A 26,740-nucleotide genomic window follows, 5' to 3' on the forward strand; every position below is an offset into this window, starting at 1 on the left:
CACTACAGCCCTGAAAGCAAGTGGAGCTTGTTCAAATACTGCATGTGATAGCAGAGTAGTCACCACCTTCCCCAATGCCACATTCTGATTTTATTTGGGGAAACCGTGACTCCTCCCTTACATAAACTTCTTTAGGGAGCAACGATTGCTCAAAAAACACACTTCCATTTGCAAAACATCGCAACACTGTTGTCCTGTCTAAATGAAAGACAGATGGGGAAATCTCACATTTCAATGGGTCTTCCTGCATAAAAATAAAAGGGTTTTGTTTCCAGTGTCTTCATGTTCATGTTCAAGTCAGGTGTCTGTCTCTCTGTCAGGGTGTCCCACTGACTACTGGCTGAAAGGGAAAAGAGAGGAGTGACAAATCAGCTCTCCATTAGAAATGGGGAAAGCTGGAGAGTTGCTGGCAAAAAAAGAGATAATTTCCAAGGCAAGGGTACAAAAAAGGACATTCTGGAGCACTTGGCATTTCCTGGTTAATTAGACTTTATGGGTGGAAGAGGGAAATCAGTGTTTATCTTACTGTTATTTGCTGCATGAACACTTAGGTAACTCACCTTCTTGCTACTTTCTCAGCCGCTTAAGCTTCCCTGTTAGTATGCAGATTAAACATCAACATCATTAATGTTTTCATGCTACGAAAAATTCTTAGAACAAAAATACCATTAACTCCCGGTTAAATATAATAAACGAGGTAATAAGGAAGCAAACTGCTGAACCAGAATGCCAGAGCTACTAACTGCAGAAATGTCTGTGCTTTGACAGACATTAACCTGTTTATTATCCATGACGGTATTTGGGCAAAGGGAGGATTCCCATGGGGCAAAGGTGTTGCATTCCTCTGACATCTACAAGCCCAGGATTTCTTGAAGAAGAACCTTCAATGTTTTGATCCTCTAGCTTCTCAGAAAATGTACAGCCCTGGATCATTCTCTGAAGTGAAGCCCAAGAAGATGTTGCACTTCGAGGTATTATGTCTGTCCAGCCATTTCAGCTGAGCTCAGTCTTTTAAAAATCAATCAATCACAGGTCTGCACCTCACGTACTGCAAACTCAGCTCTGCCAGGGCTAAAATTAGCCACTGAAAGGCCCTCCAGGAACTCAGACTTGGTCACTGGTTCAATCAGTTGCTACCATTTCACTTTGAATCTGGAGATCACCTTGCCTTTGCTGCAAGGAGAGCCATCACACCCATAATCACAATGCAACTTCATAAATTTTACGGAATCAGCCCATTCTCCCAACCTTTTGGGGCAACACGAGGGGAAAGAAAAAGAGGACATCAAAAGCTGGTAAAAATGAAAAGCACTCAAGGGGGCATATAAGTGAGAATTAAAGGGGGGAGAGAGCTTTGTGTCAGCCCTCCGCAGTGGTTGAGAATGTCCTGAAACCTGTTTAAAAGGTGACAAAGCGAAGTTGCATCGACTCAAATGTTTCCCAATGTTTTCCTCTGCCTTTGACATCATCCTCCTGGTGACAGGGATGGAGACAAAATGTTATGTGACTTGCAAGTGAGCGACGGATACAGGGTCAATGCTGAGACCAGAGTCCAACGGTGGCTGACTTCCAATCCCTCTGCCTGACCCATCCCCATGCCTGGGCTGGAAACAGGTCTGCCAAAGCCATGCGAACCGGTGCAGTTTGGTGGGGCTTGGCTGGTGGTCGCATTATATAACTGTCTGACACGGTCAATGGAAATTCACCCTCAGGGATTGCAACATGTTCGCTGCACATTTCATTGCAACCTGCGATAAGGGGGATGACCAGTCTGCTTTCCAGAAGGTTGGTTGCAGTTACTTATTGACGAAGCACTCAGCCGTCAAACTTGCACAATCCTGCGGGCCCTATAAATACCAGGTGCCTTTCAAGCCTCTTCCTCAAACAAATTTCACCCTCGGTCGGTCTTTCAGGAGCTTTGCAGGGGCACACAAGTCGACAGCTGAGTGGCAGCCATGAGGATCTTGTACCTGCTCTTCGCTGTTGTCTTCCTCCTCTTCCAGGCTGCTCCAGGTGAGTAGCAAAGTAAATCCTACAAAGAATGAAAGGGCTTGTAAGCAGAAGGGTGTGCATAGGTGGAGAAAAGCAACCATCAACTGACAGGCAGAATCTGATGCTGTTGGGATGGTGCTAGGCAGTGGATGGGACCAAGAACATTTGTGCTTATGATGACACTCTTCCTAAAAAAGCAACACATGATTTATTGCATATTTATCCTTCATCATTTTAGTCTGAAAATTGAGATTTTAACGTCTTCCACTTCCCACAGGTTCTGCAGATCCTATTTTTGCTGACACCGCGGCGTGCAGGAGCCAGGGAAATTTCTGCCGTGCTGGGCCATGCCCACCCACCTTTGCTGTCTCGGGGTCGTGCCACGGCGGGCTGCTGAAATGCTGTTCAAAGTAAGTGCCACAGGGCTGAAGGGCATCAGAGAGCATTTTTGTCCTGTTATTTTATCTACTCTTTCTTTGAATAATATGCACAACTGTATGGGGCTTGCAGGGCAGCCATTTGTGAGAAAGTCCAGATGGAGGATGAACAGGTATACATCGTAGAGATGGAGACAATTAATTTTGATGGAAGTTATGTATGAGAGTAAAAGTTCAGGAGGGACAAAGTTTCCTGGAATACAGTATTTTTCCCTTTATTTTAAATTTTGATGGGGGAAAAAAAAAAGAAGATTTTTCAAGAAATTATTAGTAAAATATTTCACAGTATCTTCACTCCTCAGAGGAAACAATGTGTCCTCCCTTCCTCTGTTCTTTTCATTTCCAAAATGACCTAGAAAACTCAATTTTAAACGCGGAAAAATGTTCACAGAACGCTACTTCTCATTCTCTTTCCATCTGTCCTTCCTCCCACCACTGTGCAGCTCTTAGAAAGGTGAAGAAGAGTGAATTTGTCAGTGACTGGAGACAACTGGGTGTGCATTTCACTTTTGACTTTGGAGACCACTTTCTAATAATGTCTGGAGTTTCCCCGAGAGAAAGATTTTTTCTTTCCTTAAGGTTTTGAACATGCTTTTGGGCAATGCACTTTAGCTCAGGATAAAACATATACCTCAGGCATTTAATTCTTAGAAAAGTTTTGTTCCACTGATGGCCACATGATGATCACTGGCAGCTGCAGTGACTACCACATTGATTGAATTCAGTGGCAAATTAAGAAAGGTTTCTGTATCTTTTGATGAAAAGAACCTGTGTGATGATATAATTCATCCCAGCAAGAGATGTTCAGGCAGATCCTCAGCCATTGATGTGACTGGACAGAGCCCGGTTCAAAATAAAGGGAGAGCTCAGATCCTTATTTTCTGAATTTTCCAGAATTCTTTATTCTGTTATTTATAGAATTGCCAGGGTTTAAATGTTCCCAGAAACTGAAGAAAGTGTGATGAGATGTCTCTAGGTAAGAGGTTCCATAGCATTTTTGTTCAGCTCGTGGGAATCCTCAGTCAGACAGTGGTTTCAGGAAACCCAAGTCATACCAACATTAGGACATGTTTGTTGTCAGGAGATTAAGATGCTAAGGAAACGTCCACTTAGGAACTCAGGAAAGTACATGGTACAGAAGCAACCTACTATTAGACGATTTTACAAAGGAATGATGTGATCCCTCAGTCTCTGTGTATGGCCATTCTCTTTAGGAAGCAATTTCTACTGATAGCAAATAGACTGGTGGGAGCAGATGGCAGATGTCCAACATCAAATTTCTGCAAGAACATCTGTTAGGCCTGATCAAAGGAGAATTGGGGCTGGGAAAGGAACAAGACCTCCTGAGTTTGGTTCCAGGTGTAATTTTTCTACAGAAATACTCTTTCTTGGAAGAATGTACCCATATGTGATATTCATGGATGCTAATGTTCAGGATTAAAACTCTTTTTCTTCAGCTGTTAGATTTTTAGCTGGGTTGATCAATGCAGCAGTAGAAGTTGAAGCCAACAGTGTATTCTGAGCTACAATATAAATTTTTTTCCAGATGAGGATTCAACTTACTGAGTTTCTTGAAAAGAAATCTTTGAAATTGGATACAAACAGTTTGATTCAGTAAGCTACATTGAAATGTTTAGTGGCATTCAAGGTGCCTTGGAGTATTTAAACCATACATACATGTCTGGCTGAGATAGCTCATGACCTATGGAAAAACATTGCTTTCCAGAAAAGATGGCTGGAGGCCAAGCAGATACCCCAGAGCTCCTCAAATAGCACTAGACATGTGTGATTCAGTACCTAAATCAAATCACCAATCTTTATTTTGGGATTAGTTGAATCAAAATTTTATTACTAGTGGTAATATAACTAGTTTACCCGTGACCATAGTTCTTGTGGACTGGATGTCTGCAGACCTAGATACCCAGCACACATGGGGACCCTTCCATGGAGACATCTAAACGTAGGTTTTTTAACCTGCAGGCAGAACCCACCCTGTACATGTATTCTGAAAGGTAGTGAATAGATATTGAGGTTTTTTAGAGATTGAGTTTAGATTACACTTCAGCAAAATAACAAGATCCTTTGTAACCTTACAGAATTTTGGCAGAGTAAGAAGAGAAGGCGTTCCTGGGTCAGTGTCCTTGTACCAGCAACATTTCCACTGCCTTGAGGAGGTGATTTTGATGGATTCCTCCTCTATGTAAACCCTCTTGCAAATGAGCATTAAAAGAAGCTTCCAGAGGACACGTCCTGTTAGCACACTGCTTCTGGAGATCCAGGTTTTTCCTCGCTGAAGTCACTCCCTTTTTTGCTTTTAACACACAAACCACTTTGGCACCTTGGCCACCTATTCCAGCCTACCTCACAGGGATGTTTGGATGTTCAATCAGTTCAGGTTCATGCAGCTCTTGGAGGATGTGAAGCAATATATATATTATTACTTTATTCACACCCCAAAATAAATGTCTTCTTAAACCAATAACTGTGACATTTTATTGTTACTAACGGTGATTTTCTCTGTGGTTTTGGCTCAAAGCTCATTGAGTCATACCATCTTGTTAAACAAGTAAGTCTGTGCAGTCTCACATATTCCCAAATGATCTGGAAAAGGGAAGGGCTAAAACAGCAACCAGATTTGTTGATGATACTAAAGTATTCAGGATGACAAGACTGAAAGCTGAGTGTGAAGAACTGTACAAGCAACGCTTGATAGTGAGAGACTGGATGAGAAAATGACAATCAATAAAAAACCTCCAGTATTGTAAACTTTAAATATATAATTAAGTATTAAAATATATATATATATGTATATACACACCTGACTTCATAAACACAGTGATGGGATCTGAACTATCTCTATGCAGAAACAAGATTTGGGATGATAATATAGACTGTTTTTTAAAACATCAGGCCTGTGTTCAATAACAGTCATAAAAGTAAATTAAATGTCCTCTTTTATTCAGTAGTACAGATATAGCCATGAGCTCTATAGTGCTAAAAATGCAAACCCAAGGTGTTTTTCATTGTTTCCTCCAAAGTTACAGATTCACAATCAATTTCTTTTCTCTTATCACAACTAGTCATGGAGGCAAGAAGTCCATTTTTTGGACCCAATTTCTCACATCTATCTTGAAAAGATATTAGGACAATACGGGGCTGATTTCATCCAGGTGCATTAGAAAAAGCTAGGAGTTTCCCCATGGCACTGGAGGCTATTTTAAGCAATTTAATAGATCCCCATGTCTCTGAATTTGGATCCGTATCAATCCAAGGAAAGAGATGCCCTTTCCCCAGAACAGTAGACATTTTTTTTTGCCTGAAAAGTCTAAAAAAACCTGAATCAAATCCACAAAGGAAATACAGAAATCAAAAGGTTAAATTAACATAGAGGTTGTGCAGCATTTTATTTCCTTCTTCTTGTTTTAACTTCCCCATTAAAAGCTTGACAATGCTTGTCTGAAGAGGACAGCACATCCAAATTTTCCCTGTTACTTCAAGGATAAAAAAAAAAAGAAACGTGCAGAAGGTTTCTATAATCTGTATTTGTGCAAGAGAAAAAATCTCTTGAACTCCGCAGTTTTGGATCTGTCAAATGAGGCTAGATCACTTTCTTCTGAATCAACATCTACAACAGGACCATACTATATAAGTGCTAAATGACACCAAAGGGCCACATATTCCACCTACTTCTGTAGCTTCTCAGACAGAAAAGACCTGAGGATATAGCAGTAACCCATGTTTGAAGCTGCCTCGAGTAATCTGCCTGATTGGAGTAATCTTACATTTATATCAGCAACTAAAAAGTCCAGGGACAATTTTTAGTGAAATGGAAGACTACTCACCAGATCTCTTGGCCTCCAAAATAAGATGGTTGCATTCAAGATCCGTACCAAGAACTGTTCCTGTTCTATACTAACCCCTGAACCATGCCCAAGATTTGTTCAGGAGATGGCTAGCTGACCCACTCCTAAACTTCACCAAAGATCCTGATAACATTTAAACAACACGCTAGCCATTTAGCAAGCTCGTCTTGCTGTCTATACCTGGTCTGGCCTCAAGTTGCACCAGGGGAGGTTTAGAGTAGATACTAGGAAAAAATTCTTTGCTGAGAGAGTGGTCAAGCATTGAAACAGGCTGCCCAGGGAGGTGGTGGAGTCACCATCACTGGAAGTGTTCAAAAAAACATGTGGATGTGACACTTCGGGACATGGTTTAGTGGGCATGGGGGTGTTGGGTTGATGGTTGGACTTGATCTTGAAGGTTTTTTCCAACCTTAATGATTCTGTGATTCTGTGATTCTGTGGTCCTGTTCAACTTACTATTATGGACATGGATGATCTGTCTTCCATCCCTCAAGCTTCTCCCGAAAAAAATCTCTGGTATTAAGCCTGGATAAATTCAGGACAGACTGAGCCTCAGATTTCCCTCCTGTCCCAACAAAACACATCTCTACTGTATAAGCTGTAGAGGTGTTACTCCAGACAGGGTTGTGTCCACTTCTGTCTCTAGATGCTGCACGTCATGTCCATCAAGGTCTTTTGTTTCACCCCAGCAGCCACCCTCACTGCCATAAATGGGAAACTTCAGGTTCATTTTCCAACATTTGCTCAATTTCTATGGAGGCCCTTGAGTCTCTGTCTCACCTCTGCACTACCCACATCCCCTGAGTGGAGCCTGGGGTTGGCCTCATGCAGGACGGCTCACACAACTCTCCTGTACTGACAGCCCTACCGGGACCTGCTTCTCCTGTACCAGTTTCCTGGCCTGTCTCTCTCATGCACTGACCACTGAGAGTTCTTCCCAAGATGTTCCTCATCCCATGTCTATTGAGAACTTCCCTCCTAACATTTCTTTTTTCCCTTGGACGGCTGGAAGGAAGGCAGCTGGAACCAAACTCTTTGGTAGTGCAGCTCATATCAGAGAAAAGAGATCTCTCAATTGATGTACACCTTCCAAAGCTAATGCAGGACCTCAGAAAACCTCCTTCTCGATCACCAGAAGAATGCATCAGTTTTCAAAATGGTGATTGGGATATGGACTTTCCAAAAATTTGCTGATCAGTGACTTCTTCCCCTCACAGCACTCTTCCATGGCAGGGAGCCAGATTGGAGATGGTCCCATGACTGATCTTGAGCAGGCACTTCAGTAACTTTTACTGGATTTCCCCCACTGAAACCTAATTTCATGCACGAGCAGCCTCTCTCGTGCCTGTCAAGGGGAATGAACATCGTGTACCTTCCGCCCACTGTCATCTTCACTGTGCCTGTAAACATCTGTGCCTTCATTTTTTCCTTCCACTTAACTTTGGGACCGGGGAACTCAACACCACTGCTTGCTGCCACCTGTTTATTTGCTTCTAGACCATAGGAGATTTTCATTAAATGAAAATTCCCCTTCTGTTCTGGCAGATTAATTGCCCGTCAGTTGTAATTAAAAGCAGGAACTCCCCTTCAGGTCCAAAGATGTTGGCACTCCTTGCCCCGCTGCCCAGAAAACGGACCACAAGAGGCAATTTCCCAAGCTGAAAAGGCAAACAACAAACCAACAAGCTCCCTGAAGGAACAGTGAGCCAAAGAGATGAATTTACTCTTTCTGTGTAATGAATTGCTGTTTCTTCACAAGGACCGGTCCCATACAAAATCCCCCACCCACTTCTTTGCTACCAGGTCAAATATTAACTCTAACAGACACCTCAGGATCAACAGCTTCCCATCAATTACAGCCCTACTGCATTCTCTGCATGCTGGCGGCTGTTTGCCAGTATCTTCTCCGGGTGCTCAAGGAGAAGGAAGAATTAGGCACCTTGCCCAGGCTCCTTTTCCCCTGTGCCAAGCAGTCTTAAAGGGGGCTGTTATTGCCCCAGATGTACTGACTTTTCAATGGAGGGAGCCTAGACCTGGGATGAGCATTGCTGCTGCTCTCCCACTGGAGCTGGGGAGGGAGGTGAGGAGGATGGAGCTGCTGCCCCTTTCCTTCCCTCTCCCTGATACTGTTTGGTTCCAAAGAGCACTGAGCAACGTGTGACACTCTGGGCAGACCCCAGCAGGGTTTGCTCAGGAGCCTCACTCCCCAAAACAAACACCCCTGCCCTTTGTGCTGCCTGGGACAGGCAGGAGGAGAATTATGCAAGGAGTAGACAAGAGCATTTTCCATCTCCATTAATTCCTGTTAGTTTAGCAAGCAGCTTTCATCCTTAATGGCTCGCGTAATTCTGGCCATGTTTTATGAACATGGACTGCCCCTTTCTTACCCTCTTTCTGACCATGCTCTGTTTTCAGAAATGAAGATGAGGGTGCATGTGGATGGGTTTGAAACCTTCAGCAGGTGCACAGAGTGTTTTGGGCTGTGGGGCTGCGTCTACGTCCTAAGCTCACAGATCAGAAATCAGAGGGCTGGTCAATGTTCCCTATGGCTTGTTTAAAAAAAAAAATCCAACACACACACAGAGTGTTTTAACATAAAAGACTGACTCCTCAAAACCTATTTTCCCATGTTCATGAGGAAAACAGAGGTGACAGAGGATTCCTTCCTCATCCTCTGCCTGACGCAAGAGGAGGCAACACAGCACAGAACACAATGGGGTGCAAATGATTTCACCTCAGGTACCCCTCCTCTCCATGGATGGCACCAGTGAAGACACCAGCCTGTGTGAGAACCTGTGTCTCTACCTCAGCCACTTCTCTGGACAAAGGGTATTAAAATATATGGCCTTTCCCTAGACCACCACTGCCCACCCCAGTTCTCACAGATCCTTGGCAGAGGTCTGAAGCTCTGTTTTCTCATCACGTTCCCCAAGAACTTCATCACATATTGGGTCAACCCACCACTGGCAGTCTGGGAGGTGCAAAGGGAGGGAGATACGGGCTTGGTACCCCTAAACATGTCCTGGATGTTGTGCCCATCACATGAAGCAGACAGATATGAGGCTTCCCCTCCTTCTCTTGGCCCTCAGGGGGAGCCTGGCAATGCTGCCAGTTCTGTCTGTTCTGCAGCATTGCGTAGTTTCCCAACCTGCCGATTAGGGACTACTGTTCATGAAGCAAGGAGGGGAATTTGTCTGCTTTGCCACATGCCTCCTCTTGCCCCTCCTCAACCTCCTCATCTGTCCTCCACTGTAAAGAAGAATTTTGCTTGTTTGTAAAATCCTAGTCCTGACAGAGTAAGCTAATGAGTTTTTTCACAAACTGCGGCACACACTTCATGACCTACACCCAATTTGTTGCAGCCAGTTTACCAGACGCAGACTTCTCTTCCCTCTGCACACAGACATAGCTCAGCTCCTGCTGATATTCTCCATTGCTTCAGTTTGCTACTCTCACTGAGGCAGTAAAAAATTAAGCACACTCATGACTTGATTTCATTAATGATTCTTGGCTTATACTGTTTGTCTGAAAAAAAAAACCCCAACGCACTTGCAGTTCTCATGTCTCAGGAGTGGCATTTCTTGGAGTAAAGCACAAGTATTAAGACTGTTCAAAGTTCTGGTGACACTTCCTCTGGTTCATCTTGTATATGGCTTGTATATCCTTCATGTGCATGAAAAAAAAACAACTTTTTTTTTTTTTTCAGATACAGGAAAAAGTTACAAGGTGATAAAAGATGTGGAGACATCACACACAAGTAGATTTGACATGTTGAATCTAAGAAATCAGAAAGGGAGATGTCATTCTGTTCATAACCAGATCAGGGAGACAACAAAGCAGCAAGGGAAAATGTTATTAAATGGAGGTCACTTTGGGCAGAGAACGAGTAGGTCTGGACTCACTCTCCACAAAGGTTAGACATTAGAAGAGGGTTCAAACCATCAGAGTGGGGTAAGGGAATTCAACGTCTGTAGCAGCCATGAGGCACACGACCTCACTGTTTTCAGGACCAAGCTTAGCTGATGCTGAAGGGGAATTGAGATGCAGTCACCTATAATAGTGTGGCACAACACACAATGGTGTCCAGTCCTTTCTGCCTAATGACTTCTTCTTTAAGATTTGGTACAAATCCATGGCTAATGTCCCAAATATAAGATACAGAGAGTAACTGAGCTCTGAACCATGTTAGAAGAACATCTGGGAGAAGGAGCTACTCCCATGTCTGCAGATTTCATAGCCAGGAGGGGGAATGTCCACAACCCTTTCAGCCCTACCCTGCCTTCTTCAGCTGCAGCCCTAAAACCCTGTTCCAAGCAAGGACTGAAGCTCTGACCCATTCCTGTGCCCACGGAGGAGGGTCTGCTGCCTTCTTGTTTCACACAGCCTTGCAGGCCAGCTGCCCAGCCTTTGCTACCTTCAATGTTCCTGGTGTCTGGGGGGGGAGGACAGCCTGTCACAAGACCATGGCCAAGAGCCATGGGCCATCAGCAGATCTGTGTGGTTTACAGTATTGCAGGTCACAGGAACCCACCTCCCTCCTCCTCCAATCCTGTGTCCTCCCCGGGTGCAACCCACCAGCTGGCATGGGGCATGTGAGCACAGAGTGATTTGGCTGCTCAGGTCAACTAGCGTGATTTGGTCATTGCTCAGGTCAGGCATCTTCAAATGCGTTAGGTTGCAACATCTTCATACATCACCAGTCTCTATAGTAATAGGGCAATGAACTTGCTGTTCTTCAGACAACCACTCCTCCGCCCCCTTAGTGGTCTGTACTGCTCCATCCCAGAGCCTTTATAAGTACAGGGACTAGCCGTATTCTGCCTCGAACAGCAGCTTCTGTCCATCTTCAAGTATCTTCGGACCTGCAAAGACCATCCCACTACCAGCTGGCAGTCATGAGAATCCTTTTCTTCCTCGTTGCTCTTCTCTTCTTCCTCTTCCAGGCTGCTCCAGGTAAGATAGAAAATAGGTGAGGTGAAGGCTAAAAGGGTGCATATGCAGAGAAGTCCATTAGAGCCCAGTGCTGAGATTCAGATTACCTCTGTGCTCTCACAATCCATGACTTTCATTTTAGAAGTCCCCTTTCCTAGTCATAGTCCTGATCTTTAGGCTGTTGAGTCAAGGACCTTGAGAGTCTTACTGATGGTCTCTTTCTAGCCTTATGCATCTTGCATTCCAGTCCAGTGACATGATGGAAAAAAAGATGTTCTTGTGTATTCAGGCAATTCTTAGGCTGATACGTAAGAGACCATCGTGCAATGTAAGAGCGGTAGACTCAAATTTGTACTTAATTTTCTAGATGAGTCAATGTCTGTCTACTCAGTGAAGAAATGTAAAACTACTTAGGCCAAAAGCAGGCACCTTGCTTTGGGCAAGGCCTGTACTGCGTGCTTCTGGTTTGTTTTCTTGAACTTTTCCTATTTTACGCATTACAAAAATATTCTCAATTTCAAAGCAAACTCTGACCCTGAGATGGCAATTCCAGTAGAGTCTTTGGCAAAGAGCAACAAGTTATTTTATATTTCTTCGTAAGGACTTACACATAGAAAAAAATCATAACACTGTAGGGCTTTTTAATTTAGAAGACAAGGGAAACCAAGGTCTAATGATGTCTTTAAAATCAGCTGAGTGAAATCAGCAACACGCAATCCTTGAATAATATGTGATTAAGAGAAAAGAGTTGAGAAAGAGTAGGACAAATTCGTTGAAATGTGGTAGATCTAATTTAGAATAAAGCTTGCATGCCTTTCAAACTAAGGATAGAGTCCAATGTGATGACGTGTGGGTTGAGCTGGGCACAGAAAGTACTGGGTCAAATGATTGGGTTTGTGCTGGGTGGGACAGCTGGTCAGGGCCTCTTCTGCCTTCTGAGTACACAGGTATACAAAACTCCAGGTGATACAAGAGATCCATTTAAATACTACAAAAATAACACAATTTGAATTTCAGGCTGAACATCCCAGTGGGAACAAGTAATGTTTAACCTGGAAATACTCTGTACCCAGACTTGGGCATGGCTTTTCAGCTGGGATAAGCCCAGGCAGTTCCCCTGATGATGGTGGAGCCACAGTCTTTGCACCACCTGAGCATTTGGTCCTTCAGTTCTGAACGTACCGGCACGGTAAAACCAGCAGAGCATCTAGCTAAACCATAGACAGTACTAGTGACAACAGTCCCTGACTTTATTTTAGAGTGTATACTTTAGCGTATAAAATATTTTAGTTGGGCAAATGTTAGTCCCATTGATTTGGCTGTGATTAAGATTTATCTTTTGTGAAGTTTTATGCCGTCTGCATTAGCCTCACTGTATTTTACACGGTAATGCAGTGCACCGTTTTCCTGTGAGCACGCTACTCCTGCTCACAATGCTTAATGCTTCCTGCGAGGAAGCTATTCAAAGTAGGAGATAAAGATTATGAGTCATAAATATGCTTTACATCTGCTGAAACTTGAACTGAAAGCTTGAAGAAGTTTAGTTAAGACATTTATGTTTGACTATTATCACTTTTTTTCTGAGAGTAATGTGAGATCAATTTTAAAAATACAATTTTTTCTGTTTTTCCTATGGCTTTTTCACACAACATAGTATTTCTGTGTGTAACTGGAATGACAAGCGTATGTCTCCAGGAGAGATGCTAAGGAAGCAGGCAGTTATCTTCGGGTCACTGTTAATCAGGCAGACCATCTCTCCATGCTAGCATTACAACCTGCTCTCCTGGTTAGCTTGCATTTCACATGGATGTAAAGACCTTAAGAAGGTGTGATGAGGTTACCCCAATCACAAACCAGGCATTGTGGCAGGAAACCACATACCACACCACGTAGTCCAATGCCACAGCTCTCCAACCCTTTGCCTTGACAAATGAACATGAATTTTCTCTTGGGTTTTTTTGGCAGCTTACAGCCAAGAAGCTGCTGACACCTTAGCATGCCGGCAAAACCGGGGCTCCTGCTCATTTGTTTCATGCTCTGCTCCTCTGGTTGACATTGGGACCTGCCGCGGCGGGAAGCTGAAGTGCTGCAAATGGTAAGATGAAGTCCTCCAGAGAAATGCCACTGCCCCAAGAACAAATAAACTTACTGGGCTTTTCCCCCTTTTGGGACACAACAGGCCACTATCTCCAGCCCCCTGCACCTTCACAAAAACCCCTCTAATCACTGGGGTTTGTGGCTGGTAACAAAAAGGCAGAGCCTTGCGGTGTCAAAAATGCCACTCTGCTTTCTCTGAAAAGGCACAGGGAGAATTTGGTGATGAGCCGGCAGAGTCCTGGCGTTCGCAGATGAAGGAGCCAGGGACGGCTGTCTTTGCAGCAAGGGAGCCCTTTGCTCCATGAGCTCGCTGAGACCGTACCTTCGCTGTGACACTAACGCAGGTTTGAGCTCACACTCAAGCCTACACCCTTTGAATCTCCCTATCACGAATAACATCTAATATCGCTAATAACACATCATATATCACTAATAACTTCTTCCAGCATGAGTCTGGTACCAGGGCGGAACCAGCTCATGTTCAAACTCTGGCTCTACTAAGCAGGGTAGACACACCTGACTTGAGACAGCTCTGAGGACCCCTCCTCAATCCACGTAGGCAGCACCATGGAGCTTCGCACTACCAAAAAAAGAGCTTATCAGCACAGGATAACCAAGAAGCAAGCCAGGACTCGTACCAGGGATGCAGTTCTCCACCTGGGTTACTGTAACTGGTGCAAAGTGCCAGATATTAGACCAAAGTGCCACAAGACATTTCCCGCTCTCTAGGAAAAAAACATTTTTTCATCAGCACCAGTGAGAAAGCACCTATAGCAGACTTCCCATGCGGAGGGATGATGTAATATGCCACAGTCCAGCTCTGCAGTTGGTGACATTTCATACCAAAGGAACTGTAACAGATCTACTCCTTTTTGGGCCCCATACATCTTTTTTCTTTTCTTTTCTTTTCTTTTCTTTTCTTTTCTTTTCTTTTCTTTTCTTTTCTTTTCTTTTCTTTTCTTTTCTTTTCTTTTCTTTTCTTTTCTTTTCTTTTCTTTTCTTTTCTTTTCTTTTCTTTTCTTTTCTTTTCTTTTCTTTTCTTTTCTTTTCTTTTCTTTTCTTTTCTTTTCTTTTCTTTTCTTTTCTTTCTTTTCTTTTCTTTTCTTTTCTTTTTTCATTTATATTTAATCTAGTTGAATTCCTGTGAAATGTAATGATGAAGTATGCAAAAAAAGGAGAAGCCTTGTCACCTTTTTCATAGAAAAAAGTCATGGAGGTCATGGAGAAAAGTGAGAGGATCAGCTGCTTTCTCCAGTGTAGCTCTTTATTCCTAAACTAGTTTTATTCTTAAACTATACCCCAGCAGGTATTCTGGGTCAGCAGCAGCCACAGCCGAATAGCTGTGGTGTGTGCTGAGTGGTACGACCCACATCATCCATTTCATGTGGCTTGTCTCATAGCCAGAAACACAGGTCAGCAGTCCAGGTCACAAGGATCTTTAACCCTATGTGTTGCCTTCGGCCTTCAGTAGTCTGAGATGGCAAGGGGTAGTTGACTTTTTGGATGGGGATAGATGGACTAGCTAAGCACCTGATTTTTCTTTGCAGGACACCCAGTTCCTGAAACTGACACCTCACTGACTACATAGACAAGAGCTCTGGGCATCTGAGACATCTCATTTTTGGCATCAATGGATCCCAGCCTTGGTGCAAGCCTGGGAGTCTTTCCCATGGGGGTGAAGACCCTTAGGAGGACAAGATGATCTGAGGAGGAGTTCTTGTACCCTGATAAAAAGATTTACAGCTTTAATTCTAATAAAAGCAAGTCACTGTGAAACCACATCGCTGACATTTGTTCATGTATGTCAGGATGGTTTTTCCTGTTCTTGTTGTCTATCAAAATCAACCTGTAAATGCAGTTTATTTAACTAAATTAAGTTAAGTTAAGTGCATGTGTCATTGAGTCCTGTTAAATCATCCTGCAGAGTGTCTGGGTGGCAGCCATTTGTGTGGCAACATATTTATCAATAAATCAAGAAGCACTAGACCCCATTCCCTCTGCCACCCCAGTCCAGGGCACCAGGCTGGGGTTCAGGAGACAGGCTCACTCATCTGCTCCTCTACAGGGTTCCATCTGGCTAGCCCAACCTGAAGTTCTGGGAATGGCAATGCAGAGAAACACCAGGGTCGCAGAAGGCCAACTTCTTTAGGTCTTGAAACACCCTCACCACATTCACATCATTCTGCTCTTGCTGCCTCTGGTCTAGACCAGCATCATCTCAATGGAGTTTTCCTTCTCTGGATCCTAAACTACCAGAATCATATAATCATTTAAGTTTGAAAAGACCTTTAAGATCATTAAGTCCAACTGTTGACCCAGCACTGTCAAGTCCACCAATAAACCGTGTCCCTAAGCACCACATATACATGTCTTTCAAATACTTTCAGGGATGGGGACTCCACCACTTCCCTGGGCAGCCGGTTCCAATGCTTTACAGCCCTCTACAGTGCAGTGAAGAAATTTTTCCTAATATCCAGTCTAAACCTCCCCTGGCATAACTTGAGGATGTGTCCTCTCATTCTGTTGCTTGTTACTTGGGAGAAGAGACCAACACCCACCTCACCACAACCCCCTTTCAGGTAGTTGTAGAGAGCAATAAGGTCTCCCCTCAGCCTCCTCTTCTCCAGACTAAACAACCCCAGTTCCCTCAGCCGCTCCTCATCAGACTTGTGCTCCACACCCCTCACCAGCTTCGCTGCCCTTCTCTGGACACGCTCAAGCATCTCAGCATTCTTCTTGTAGTGAAGGGCCCAAAACTGAACACCCTATTCAAAGTGTGGCCTCACCAGTGCCAAGGACAGGGGGATGACCACCACCCTAGTCCTACTGGCCACACCATTGCTGATGCAGGCCAGGGTGCTGTTGGCCTTCTTGGCCACCTGGGCTCATATTCAGCCATCTGTCAACCAACACCCCCAGGTCCTTTTCTGCCGGGCAGCTCTCCAGCCACTCTTCCCCAAGGTTGTAGTGTTGCATGGGGTGGTTGTGACCCAAGTACAGGACCTGGCACTGAGCCTTGTTGTACCTCATACAGTTGACCTTGGCCCATCGATCCAGCCTATCCAGATCGCTCTGCAGAGTCTTCCTGCCATTGAGCAAATCAATACTCCCACCCAACTTGGTGTCGTCTGCAAACTTACTGAGGGAGCACTCAATCCCCTTGTCCAGATCATTGATAAAATAAATTAATATTAATTAATTAATTAAAATGTTAAACAGAACTGGCCCCAATACTGAGCCCTGGGGAACACCACTTGTGACCAGCACCAACTGGATTTAACTCCATTCACCACAACTTTTTGGGCCTGGCCATCCAGCCATTTTTTTACCCGGTGAAGAGTACACCCATCCAAGCCATGAGCAGCCAGCTTCTCCAGGAGAATGCTGTGGGAAACGGTGTCAAAGGCTTTACTAATGTCCAGGTAGACAATATCCACATTTCCCTAATCCACTAACCAGGCTACCCGGTCATAGAAGGATATCAGGTTGGTCAAGCAGGACCTGCCTTTCATAAAAAGCCATGCTGACTGGGCCTGATATCCTGGTTGCCCTGTGCGTGCCACGTGACAGCACTCAAGATGATCTACTCCACAACCTTCCCCAGCACTGAAGAGTGAAATAGTAAAATATTTAGGTAAATGGTAAAAATAGATAAATAGTAAAACTGTTCATCACTGCACTATGCTGTCTGGAAGCAGTTGGTTGCATGTCCATCAGCCTGAAGTCTCGGCATCTGCTGTTTCAACGTATAGATGCATCCCCTGCTTCCCTTCTCCATCCCTAAAATCCCAGAGTGCTAATGCAAAGGTCAAAAGGTTTTGACATAAGGGATGACTAAAAGTATCCATGCTCTCCATGCCATGAGCTGTTAGCGATGGTTTTAGGACTGATGTGGTCCCTGAACATAGTCACTTTGTGCCAGTTTTCTACTTGCCTAATCACAGTGGGTTTGGAGGAGTTATTATTGACTGTTACTGGTCAACCTAATAATGAATAGGACCAAGCCATATTCCTGTCTGTATATGGGTTCATTTTTTTCTCCTCCTCTTGGAGAAGTTTACAACAAGGCATGTGTCACACTGACCCCAAGTGAGATGAGAGACAGATTTTCCAGCAAAAACACACACCAAGACAATTCCTTACAGGATCAGACACAAGGTCTTCTGGAGCAGGTTTATTAAAATTTATGGAGATATGTAGACTATGAAGTGCTAACACCCCAGCTGAGCATTCAATGTCTCCTGGAGACCTTGTCTTCTAGTGCCAATCACATTATTGCTAACTCTAAAAGGAAAAGAAAATAATGAGTATCTGTTCTGAAGGACAAAGGAAGAACCTGCTCTGCATCCTTGTGCGAGGACAGATTTCTGCATATTGATGATCTGCTCTCTGGGATAGGTGTTGGTAGCTGATTATAGTTCCAACAGAAAAACATTTTAGAAAAATAAGAAATACTGGTCTTTTCTGGGTGGTTCAAGAATTGCTTTGGAGTTTCTTGAGGTCATTAAGTTTGTTTGTGGAGGAGTTTCTTTTCTTTCAGTTGTTGTTCAGGTTTTGGTGTGTGCATGTGTATGTGTTAAATGTGTATTTTCAGCTCAAAATTCCATATTTTTTGGTGGGTTGGTGCATGTCCTAAATCGCCAGAAACTCTGCTTGGTCAATCTGAGATGCAAATGCTCACTAATCATACTGCAAAAAAGGAAAGAAATTTTCAGATTTTGTATTTATAATCAGGAAAAGATTTGAATAAGAAGCACAGAAAGGATTGAATGAGCACCAAGAGCTTATATTCCCGGACAACTCATCAATTCTTAGTAGGATACTCATAGTCCTGCTGATGATTTTTAAACATTAATTGTCTTTTTATTTTATTTAATAATGAATTGTCAGGTCTCTGCACCTGAAGGTTCCTTCTCATCTTGAAATCTCTGGTGTGGAGAGAAATTTCTCTATTGACATCTGCTGCTCATGCTTTGTTTTTAACATCTCTGCTATTAATATTGAACAAAGATTAAATAAGACCCTCCAAAAATAAGACTGACTACAGCACCTTACAGCAAAAAGGAGTAAAACATTAAATATCAGAATCATTGTGGATATTTGTCTCTGCAGTTTCAGGTTGGAGTAAAGATAGAGCCTGAATTTTAGGATTCTAGTAGGAAATTCAAGAAAAATTAAGATTTTATGTTTTGTTTTGGTCTAAAAGGGGAGAATTATGGAACTGGAGAAAACATCTGAGAGAACAGCACAACTTTCAGGTTGTTCTTCTGGCTATGAGATCTGGCAGACTTTGCAATGTGGAACATGCAGGTTTCCTATGAACCTGACCCAAATGTCCCAGGTCTCCAGATAGTGTGCACATTAAGAGATGTGTCAATGAGACCTTAAAAGGTCCCTTTCAACCCAAACTATTCAATGATTTTATTATTTTAGCTAATTACTTATCTGCTAAAGAGATTTGACTCTGATCTTTCCCATGAGGCACTTAAGCTGCATCATTAATGGTACAGAGGGAACTGGTGAGGAAATCCTCAGGAAACCCTGTGTCTGAGTGTCAGTGTCTCTGGTCCCTTGATGGCTTGAACTAGAGGAGTTTTGCACCTAAAAGGCAGGCTGGATGTGTGAAAGTGAGTAATGAACCCATTCCCCCAGGAAACACCTGATCTTCATCAGATCCATAACTCACCACAGTCCGACAACAAGGGACCCCTTGCTGGCAACGTCCGAAGGACCTCGTATTGGGTAGAGGACAGTGGCTGGTGGAACAGGTACCCCCAGCCTGTTTGCATTGCACATCATTATTAGGTGCACGCATGAAACCTGCACAAAAAAAAAAAACCCCACAGTCTTGATTTTCTTTCCCACAGAAGACTAAGAACAAGTTATGATTATAGCATGGCAGCAATATTCTAGTCTGCCTGCAGGTTGGCCACATCTGTGCCATTAAATTCCCTTATTTTCCAAAGCGGGGGGGTTCAGTGCCTGCCGCAGACCCAGCTGGTGTTTGTTCACTGCTAAAGTCTGCCCAACCCCCTGGTAGTGCTAGTTGGCTTTGGGCAAAAGGAACTAAACCCCATTTTATTTCTATTTTAGGTACACCATACTCACAATCTTACCTCTTCATTTCCTTTGATTTTACTAACTCTTACCTAAAGTGCCTTGGAGCACTAAGAGAACAGCAAAGAAAAGGGAAAAGATCTTCATGTCTGAATTCAGTGCCACCAGATACAACAGACACTAAGAAAAAAGACAGAAAGATGTCATGCATTTGTCCTGCATTTATGATTACCAGATCCAAACACTATTTATGACATATAAGCTGCAATATATTAGTAAAAATTGTCATTTATGCAATAGAGTAAATGTTCTAGAATAAATCTAGTGAAATACCACTTTCTGAGGAAAGATATCTTGGAAAGCACATTGCATAAGATCAAGAAAATGTATTTATGCCTATAAAATGTAAAAGAACGAGATTTATATTATGATTTTTTTTCCATCAGCTTTGAAGATAGCCTATACCAGCTCTAGTGAAGACTCCTATATTTGAATCCCACACACCCTGGATGTTAGAACTTTTTAAAAAAGTAAGAAATGTGATTAATTTCCTCCAACTTTTATCCAAGTCTTATAAAATAAGCAAGATTTTCTTAAGTCCCTTTTATGTCTTACAGGTAATGATGCTACATGCACAAAATCATCAATACTTCCATTTAGAGTTTTTTCCATTTTTATTTGAGCAACTGTACTGGGTCTGGCTGGGACAGAGTTAACTTTCTTCATGGCAGCCCCTATAGAGCCGTGCTCCATGTTTGCAACAAGTCACTTAAAGGCTAAATGTCCATTTTTTCAGTCATCACATATTTTGCTTTAGATATGAGTAGATAATGACTTAAACCATTCAAATTTGTCTGGATAATAAAGACTCAGGTACTTTAATTATTTGAATAATAGTCATTTTTGTAGCTTACAAGGCAGTACTAATTCCTTGAAAACTTCTTTACAGAAAAATCTAAGGAGCAATCTACCACTTTAATGTGTGCCAGCTGAAAGCCTCAAAGTATCTCTCCACCTTTCTTGCTGCAGATTCCAATTAACTTTTGAAAATAATACAAACTACTATAATTATTCAGAATCACCATTACTGACTATAATAATAATGCATTACTGAAGTACCAAACATTGTACATTTCAGTTGTTTATGAGGATTTAATTAAGCTGCAAAACTATACATCTTGGAATGATTAATTTCTTTCTAGAGAATCATGGAATCATAGAATAGTTTAGGTGGGAAGGGACCTTTCAAGGCCATCTAGTCCCACCCCTGCAGTGAGCAGGGACATCTTCAACCAGAGCAGGTTGCTCAGAGCCCCGTCCAGCCTGACCTGGGGTGTTTCCAGGGATGGGGCATCCACCACCTCTCTGGACAACCTGGGACAGGGGTTCACCAACCTCACTGGGAAAAATTTCTTCCTTATATCTAGTCTCAATCTCCCTTCTTTTATTTTAAAACCGTTACCCCTTGTCCTGTCACTGCAGGCCCTGCTAAACAGTCTGTCCCCATCTTTCTCCTCAGCCTCTCCAAGCCCTGGCAGCTGCACTAAGGTCTCCCCGGAGCCTTCTCTGCTCCAGGCTGAGCCCCCCCAGCTCTCCCAGCCTGTCCTCCCAGCAGAGCTGTTCCAGCCCTCGGAGCGTCGCTGGGGCCTCCTCTGGCCCCGCTCCAGCAGGTCCATGTCTCTCCTGTGCCGAGGGCTCCAGAGCTGGATGCAGCACTGCAGGGGGGTCTCCCCAGAGCGGCACAGAATCCCCTCCCTCGCCCTGCTGGCCACGTGGCTTTGAGTGCAACCAGAGAAGCAAAGAATATTATCAAAAACATACATATTTTTTTCTTTATCAATTGAGACATGTAGAAACTATACCTTCAGACAGTAGATAGCAGGTGGAGAGGCAGCACGATGGCCAGTCTGTCCTATCTGGTTCCTCTCAATGGGGAGCTTCACAGAATGATGTCTTGACCCAAAACAACTGTCTTTATAGATCCCTGTTGATGACAGAGCTATCAAAGACCAACTGGCCAATGACATGGGCGTCTCAGAGAGATTCCCAGCAGCTGAAATGTCACTTCCCAGCAGCCCATGAGATATGGTGACCACTCATGAACTCCCTCCCCTTTCTCTGGCACGAGAGTTGGCTCTTCTGAAAAGCACCTTACACCACCCTGGTTTGTGTACAAATACATTGATCAACTGTGGGCTGTGAAAAAATCATCCTGGGACATACACTGAAACTGCTGGTTTGGCTCCAGTGGGGACTTAGTTCTACAGGGCTCTCCCATAGCAATGGTGCCTGGTGCTGACTGCAGAAATGTCCTCTCTGAAGCCTGGAGATACCTGCCACAGCACCTAAACAGCTACATTAGGGAAGCCTAGTTTTTGCACAAGAGTTTAAAAAAAAAAAGCTCCTGATAGGTCTTTTTTTCCTGTGTTGCGCCAGGGGAGGTTTAGACTAGATATTAGCAAAAATTTACTTACTGAGAATGTGGTCAAACATTGGAACAGGCTGCCCAGGGAGGTGGTGGAGTCGCCATCACTGGAAGTGTTCAAAAAACATGTGGATGTGACACTTCGGGACATGGTTTAGTGGGCATGGTGGTGTTGGGTTGATGGTTGGACTTGACATTCTTAAAGGTCTTTTCCAACCTTAATGATTCTGTGATTCTGTGAGTTTGGGCTATAGAAAACTTTTGAGAGCAGAGAGGAGTTGAGCAGCCAGCCTAGTTCAAGCAATCCTTTTGCAAGCAGTGCAATCACACAGGACAGCACTCTTATCTGCACCAAGAATATTTTCGTTTTCATGCCTTTACCACATCTGTATTCTACTCATTGCAGAGAAAATAACTATTGTTTGAATAACTAAAGTTTCAGGGAGGCACCCACTTCCACGCACCCACTTGTTAGGTGACCAAAGGAAACAACCTCCTCAAAACGTGTTTTGGTCAAACGGTGTCCCCAGAAGAGTTGGACCAGAGAGACTGATGGCAGCACTGGTATCTCCTGGACCCTGAAGGTGCCTACATGAGCCCAGAAAAAGATGTTGTGTTTTGATTGCCATACTACTGAGAGCATTAAAAAACCTCAACAACCTTGTTCTCCAAACAGCCATCCAAACAGCATCCATCTGCCCAGGTCACCTGCCTCCCAGAAGAGGGAAATGAAGAGCTAATAGTGAAATTTCTCTCCAGCAGCCACCTTCTGTCAAGGGTACGTAAATTATTCTGATGGCAGAGTTTTATGGATTTTCCTCTTAATTATCCTGATGTCCTCTGATTCCCAGTGTTGATATGTTAGTGAATTATGTTTTCTGACAGTCCAATCTTAAAGCCCTCAGTGTTTTGCAATCTGCTGTGGACTCCAGCAATGGACAAGAAACCATTCCTTGCTCTGAAAAATCACATTGAACCTAACAAGTAACAGAGGTAGGTCCAGGGAGAAGGACTGTGGGATTTCCTTTGCCTCGGCAGCTGAGACAGCCGACAATGAGCACCAGGAGAGGTGGGACATATTTGCTTCCTTTGGAAATCATCAGTCTCTGTGTCACAGGAGCCCAAAATCCTGTTTACTTGGGTCCAAGCGATATGATAGGAAAAATCCAAATGGTGCTTCAGCTCTCCAGAGACAGTTATTTTACCAAATCCCATTCCTGTATAATTTAACTGATAGAACATGTATATGTGCTTTACAGTAGGCAGGAGCATTTGTTTCTATTGTTGGAGGTTTTTTTCCTTTTAAAAAATTTTACTTAAATAACCAAATGATGAAATGTCAAGATACAGAAATAAACACTGTGAATATTAGATCCATAAACGTGTTCCTAGAGGCACAGAGCTCTGAACTGAGCTTTTTGGGATCTGTTTCACCTCAGTCAGTGCAGACAGGCAGAAGGCAGACAAGCAGAAGACAGACAACTGGTCACATCCTGAAAAGGACCTTAAACTAGGGTAAAATGACTCTTTCCTCCTGTTTCCTGCTTTGTGCCTGTGTCAGCTGCCCAATGGGGTGCAAACAAATCAAAGCTCAAACATGAACCAAGACTGGGGTAAGATCTTCAGTTAACAAATTGTATCTGTTGTTATAACTGTTGGTAAAGTTACCTTATATTTCTTAAATATGGTAATTAAACTATCTGTTATTTTAATTACAGTATCCTTTTATTGACTATAAATATTCTTTTGGCTACTCAAGCCCACAAAAGGGATATATTTCCCTAACCTGTTTCTTGGCAATTAAACACATGTAATAAAAGAATCAATAGTGCATGTCAATTAATATTGTATACTGAAATTATTTTGACAGCTGTATGTCTTAGTTTCCTTTCTCTGCAGTACTCCAAAAGATACTGTGTGAAGCCCTAAAAAACTTGTTCTTTTATACAGAGAACATATGCAAGCACATATATATATGTGTGTGTATATATTTGTATGCCTGTGTATATGTAGGTACTTATTCATAACACATAAATATTCTAAGAGAAATAAAGGCTGAATTTTCTAAACTGCTTTGTATTTTATTTTAGCTGAGTAACATATGAATAGAAAAGAATAATCCAGATATTCTAATCTAAGCTAACCATGCCTTCGTCATGCTGCAGTTTACCTCTGATGATGAGATATCCTCAGCCAACTCGAAGCCATGAGGATGCTTCACCTTCTCTCTGCCATCCTCTTCCTCCAGTGTCCTCTGTGCAAATGACGGGAAGGGGTGACGGACCTTTGGTACAATTGCCCAACGCTTGTCCTGGCTGCACGTCCACAATTTGCAAAAAACGGCATGAAATCCAGGCGGGGAACAGCCCTGCTGTCCATTCAGTGGCCTTGGCCAGCCTTGTGGAACCCTGCCCAGACCTGACTTGGCCAAAACCTGCCTGGAAATCACAGCTGCTGCCCACCGTTTCGTGCAGCGGTGCAGAGCGAGCTGCCCCCTGCTCCCTCCGGGCACGGCGGCTGGGCTGCACCTCTCCCACCCACAGAGACCCTCAAGCTCAGAGAAGACAAAAACAAACAGAAGGCTTGCCAGCAACTTCCAATGCCCTTGAAATATGAGGGCAAATGTGCTGCTGGGGGAACCGGGGAGCAGGAATTCAGCTTTACGTCTACAGAGCAGCAGTAATATTTGTCTGTGCTTCACCGACTGTGTTGCAAAGCCAATGGAGAGTTTACCCAGCTGGGACCAAAACATAGATTTAGATAACCTGGAGGTGGGTATCTGAACGGCCTTTCCATTCAGGGCACTCAAGCTACTATAAAGCTGATACCTGGTCTCGAGGAAGATATTCCCAGCGCTGAGATTTCTTAAAATCACCCATGTAGAGTCCCACAGAAAGAAACAGCCTGTTCCAGTCCCCTTCCTCACCCAAGTGTGGCATCCCTCCTGGGTAGCAAGGTTTATGGTCCTACTCATGCTCCAGAGGATCTGCACTGCAGCAATCACCAGCGCAAGTCGGCAACACCTATTACACCTATTAATTATTCCTATTACAGTGGGACATCCTCTCATGGTGAGAGGTGTGCACCTCTCGGTGTAAAGGGAAAATTCAGGACTCCAAGACGTCACAGAAGCTTTATGTTCCTCGTCTTCCTTTAGTCCAGGGTGATTTAAAGCGTTTTTACACATATTTTTACACAATTCAAGAGCAGCAATGGCTCAATGCAAGTTCTGGGCTGCTGTGGTACTGGGTTGCCTGAGTCAGGAATTGCTGCAGCATCTTTTAAGGCAATCCTAGTTTTTAATTTCACATAAAGAAGCCATAATCAGGCAATCCCTGGGCACTCCTGCTCCAGCCGAGCATCACCAGTGTAATTAATGTCCACGAAACCTGGTGCCACTCAGCTCCCATCTCCAGCACCAGCCCTACCCACACAAAATACCCTTCTATCCTGTGTTCCTGCAAGTCCCTGTTGCTTTTTTCAAGCCACGTGTTTTTCCAAGGGGAATAGTATAGACACAGCTGTGCAATGGTCAGTAGGGAAAACAACTGGAATGAAACCAAATAAACGCTCCAGGAGAGAGATGGGGAGTGCATCTGGTCACACGGCAAAACTCAGTGGGGAGCATCCTTTGAAGGATATAGTTTGTTACTCAAAAAAGAATAGCAAACTATGTGGTGTAAAACTAAGCACCGTGAGACAGGGAAGAAAGAAAGAAGTAATTCAGTGTTATTTTCCTACAGCTTTTACATCTGTCTCTCCATAACTACATCTGCCTCTCCAAACTTCTCTGTGACTTTCTACTGCATCCCAGGTTTCAACTTTCCATGAGCCAGTGCCCAGTTCTGCTCCAGTCCAGCTGCACAACAGGGCCTGGGATGCTTAAGGAACTGAGCAAGCTGAGTTTAAAAGCTATGATAAATTAACCTCTCTGTTACTCCTCTCTTTGCACACCTAAAGATGCCTGGAGGGGGCAAAAAAAAAAAAAGACAAATAGGGATTTATACAAAGGCATCAGATTTAGACTAGATAAAAGGAAGCAATTTTTCACAACAAGGGTGGTGAAACCCTGGCCCAGGTTGTCCAGAGAGGTGGTAGATGGAAACATAGACCTGGAAACATCCCAGGTCAGGCTGGACGGGGCTCTGAGCAACCTGCTCTGGTTGAAGATGTCGCTGCTCACCCCGGGGGTTGGACTAGATGGCCTTGAAGGGTCCCTTCCCACCCAAATCCTTCTGTGATTCTATGATTATGCAAACATGAGGCACCCCACAGGCAGGGTGCCGCTGATGACCCATCTCATGTGCTGTCCAACATCTGGTTACCGCTGTGCATCCACAGCTTCCTCCCACCTCTCCCCTTTGAAACACCAGATGCACAAGCATTGCACAGCCCAGCTGCAAGGCAGCAACCTCCAGGCGAGGGCACCACAGACCCAGACCTCCTGCCTGGTGGGGAGTGTCCGGCGGCCACGCCAACAGCAGCTGTGTGCATCTGGGTCTTCCCACCACCCTCCAACTATGGAAACAAACTTCCCGTGTCATGGCTTAACAAATCTGCTGTGCAAGGAATGGCCTGACTTCAAATTATTGGCTCATGGACATCAATTTGTGGGTATTTTGAGGGAGCAAAACTTCTGGAGCAGAGAATGGGGTAGGTAGAGACACATCCAGAGGAGATGGCATAGCACAGGAGAGTGGGGTGGTCCCAAAGGAAGAGGGACCAGACATCTTGTCAGGATGAGGATAAAGAAAGGTGGAAAGAAAGAACATTTCTTGCTGTCACAGGAAGGGACTGTGTGGGGTTCATAATAAGTGGAAAATGCCATAAAGTTGCCAGACTAGAGGTAAACCTGGAGGAAAGGTTTGTTCACCAGCAGATGCAGACGACAGGGAGAGCTGCGTGCCAAAAATCTCCTCATTTGAGTTTTTGCTCCA

General features: G+C 43.8%; 2 protein-coding genes across 2 annotated transcripts; both read left to right on the top strand.

The window, feature by feature from the left end:
* Positions 1 to 1,955: 1,955 nt before the first annotated feature.
* On the top strand, positions 1,956 to 2,406 carry LOC309403531 (gallinacin-10-like; the record flags this gene model as incomplete). Its single annotated transcript, XM_081997691.1, has 2 exons — positions 1,956 to 2,013; positions 2,270 to 2,406. 2 exons carry the CDS (start codon positions 1,956 to 1,958, stop codon positions 2,404 to 2,406), a joined length of 195 nt encoding a protein of 64 aa, XP_081853817.1.
* An 8,781-nt stretch (positions 2,407 to 11,187) lies between these two features.
* LOC309404060 (gallinacin-9) lies at positions 11,188 to 13,323 on the top strand (the record flags this gene model as incomplete). The annotated part of the gene is made up of 2 exons (XM_081998407.1): positions 11,188 to 11,245; positions 13,190 to 13,323. 2 exons carry the CDS (start codon positions 11,188 to 11,190, stop codon positions 13,321 to 13,323), a joined length of 192 nt encoding a protein of 63 aa, XP_081854533.1.
* Positions 13,324 to 26,740: the final 13,417 nt, after the last annotated feature.

Source organism: Phaethon aethereus (assembly GCF_964289735.1).
Source record: "Phaethon aethereus genome assembly, chromosome: 3".
In the NCBI taxonomy this organism is placed as follows: domain Eukaryota; kingdom Metazoa; phylum Chordata; class Aves; order Phaethontiformes; family Phaethontidae; genus Phaethon; species Phaethon aethereus.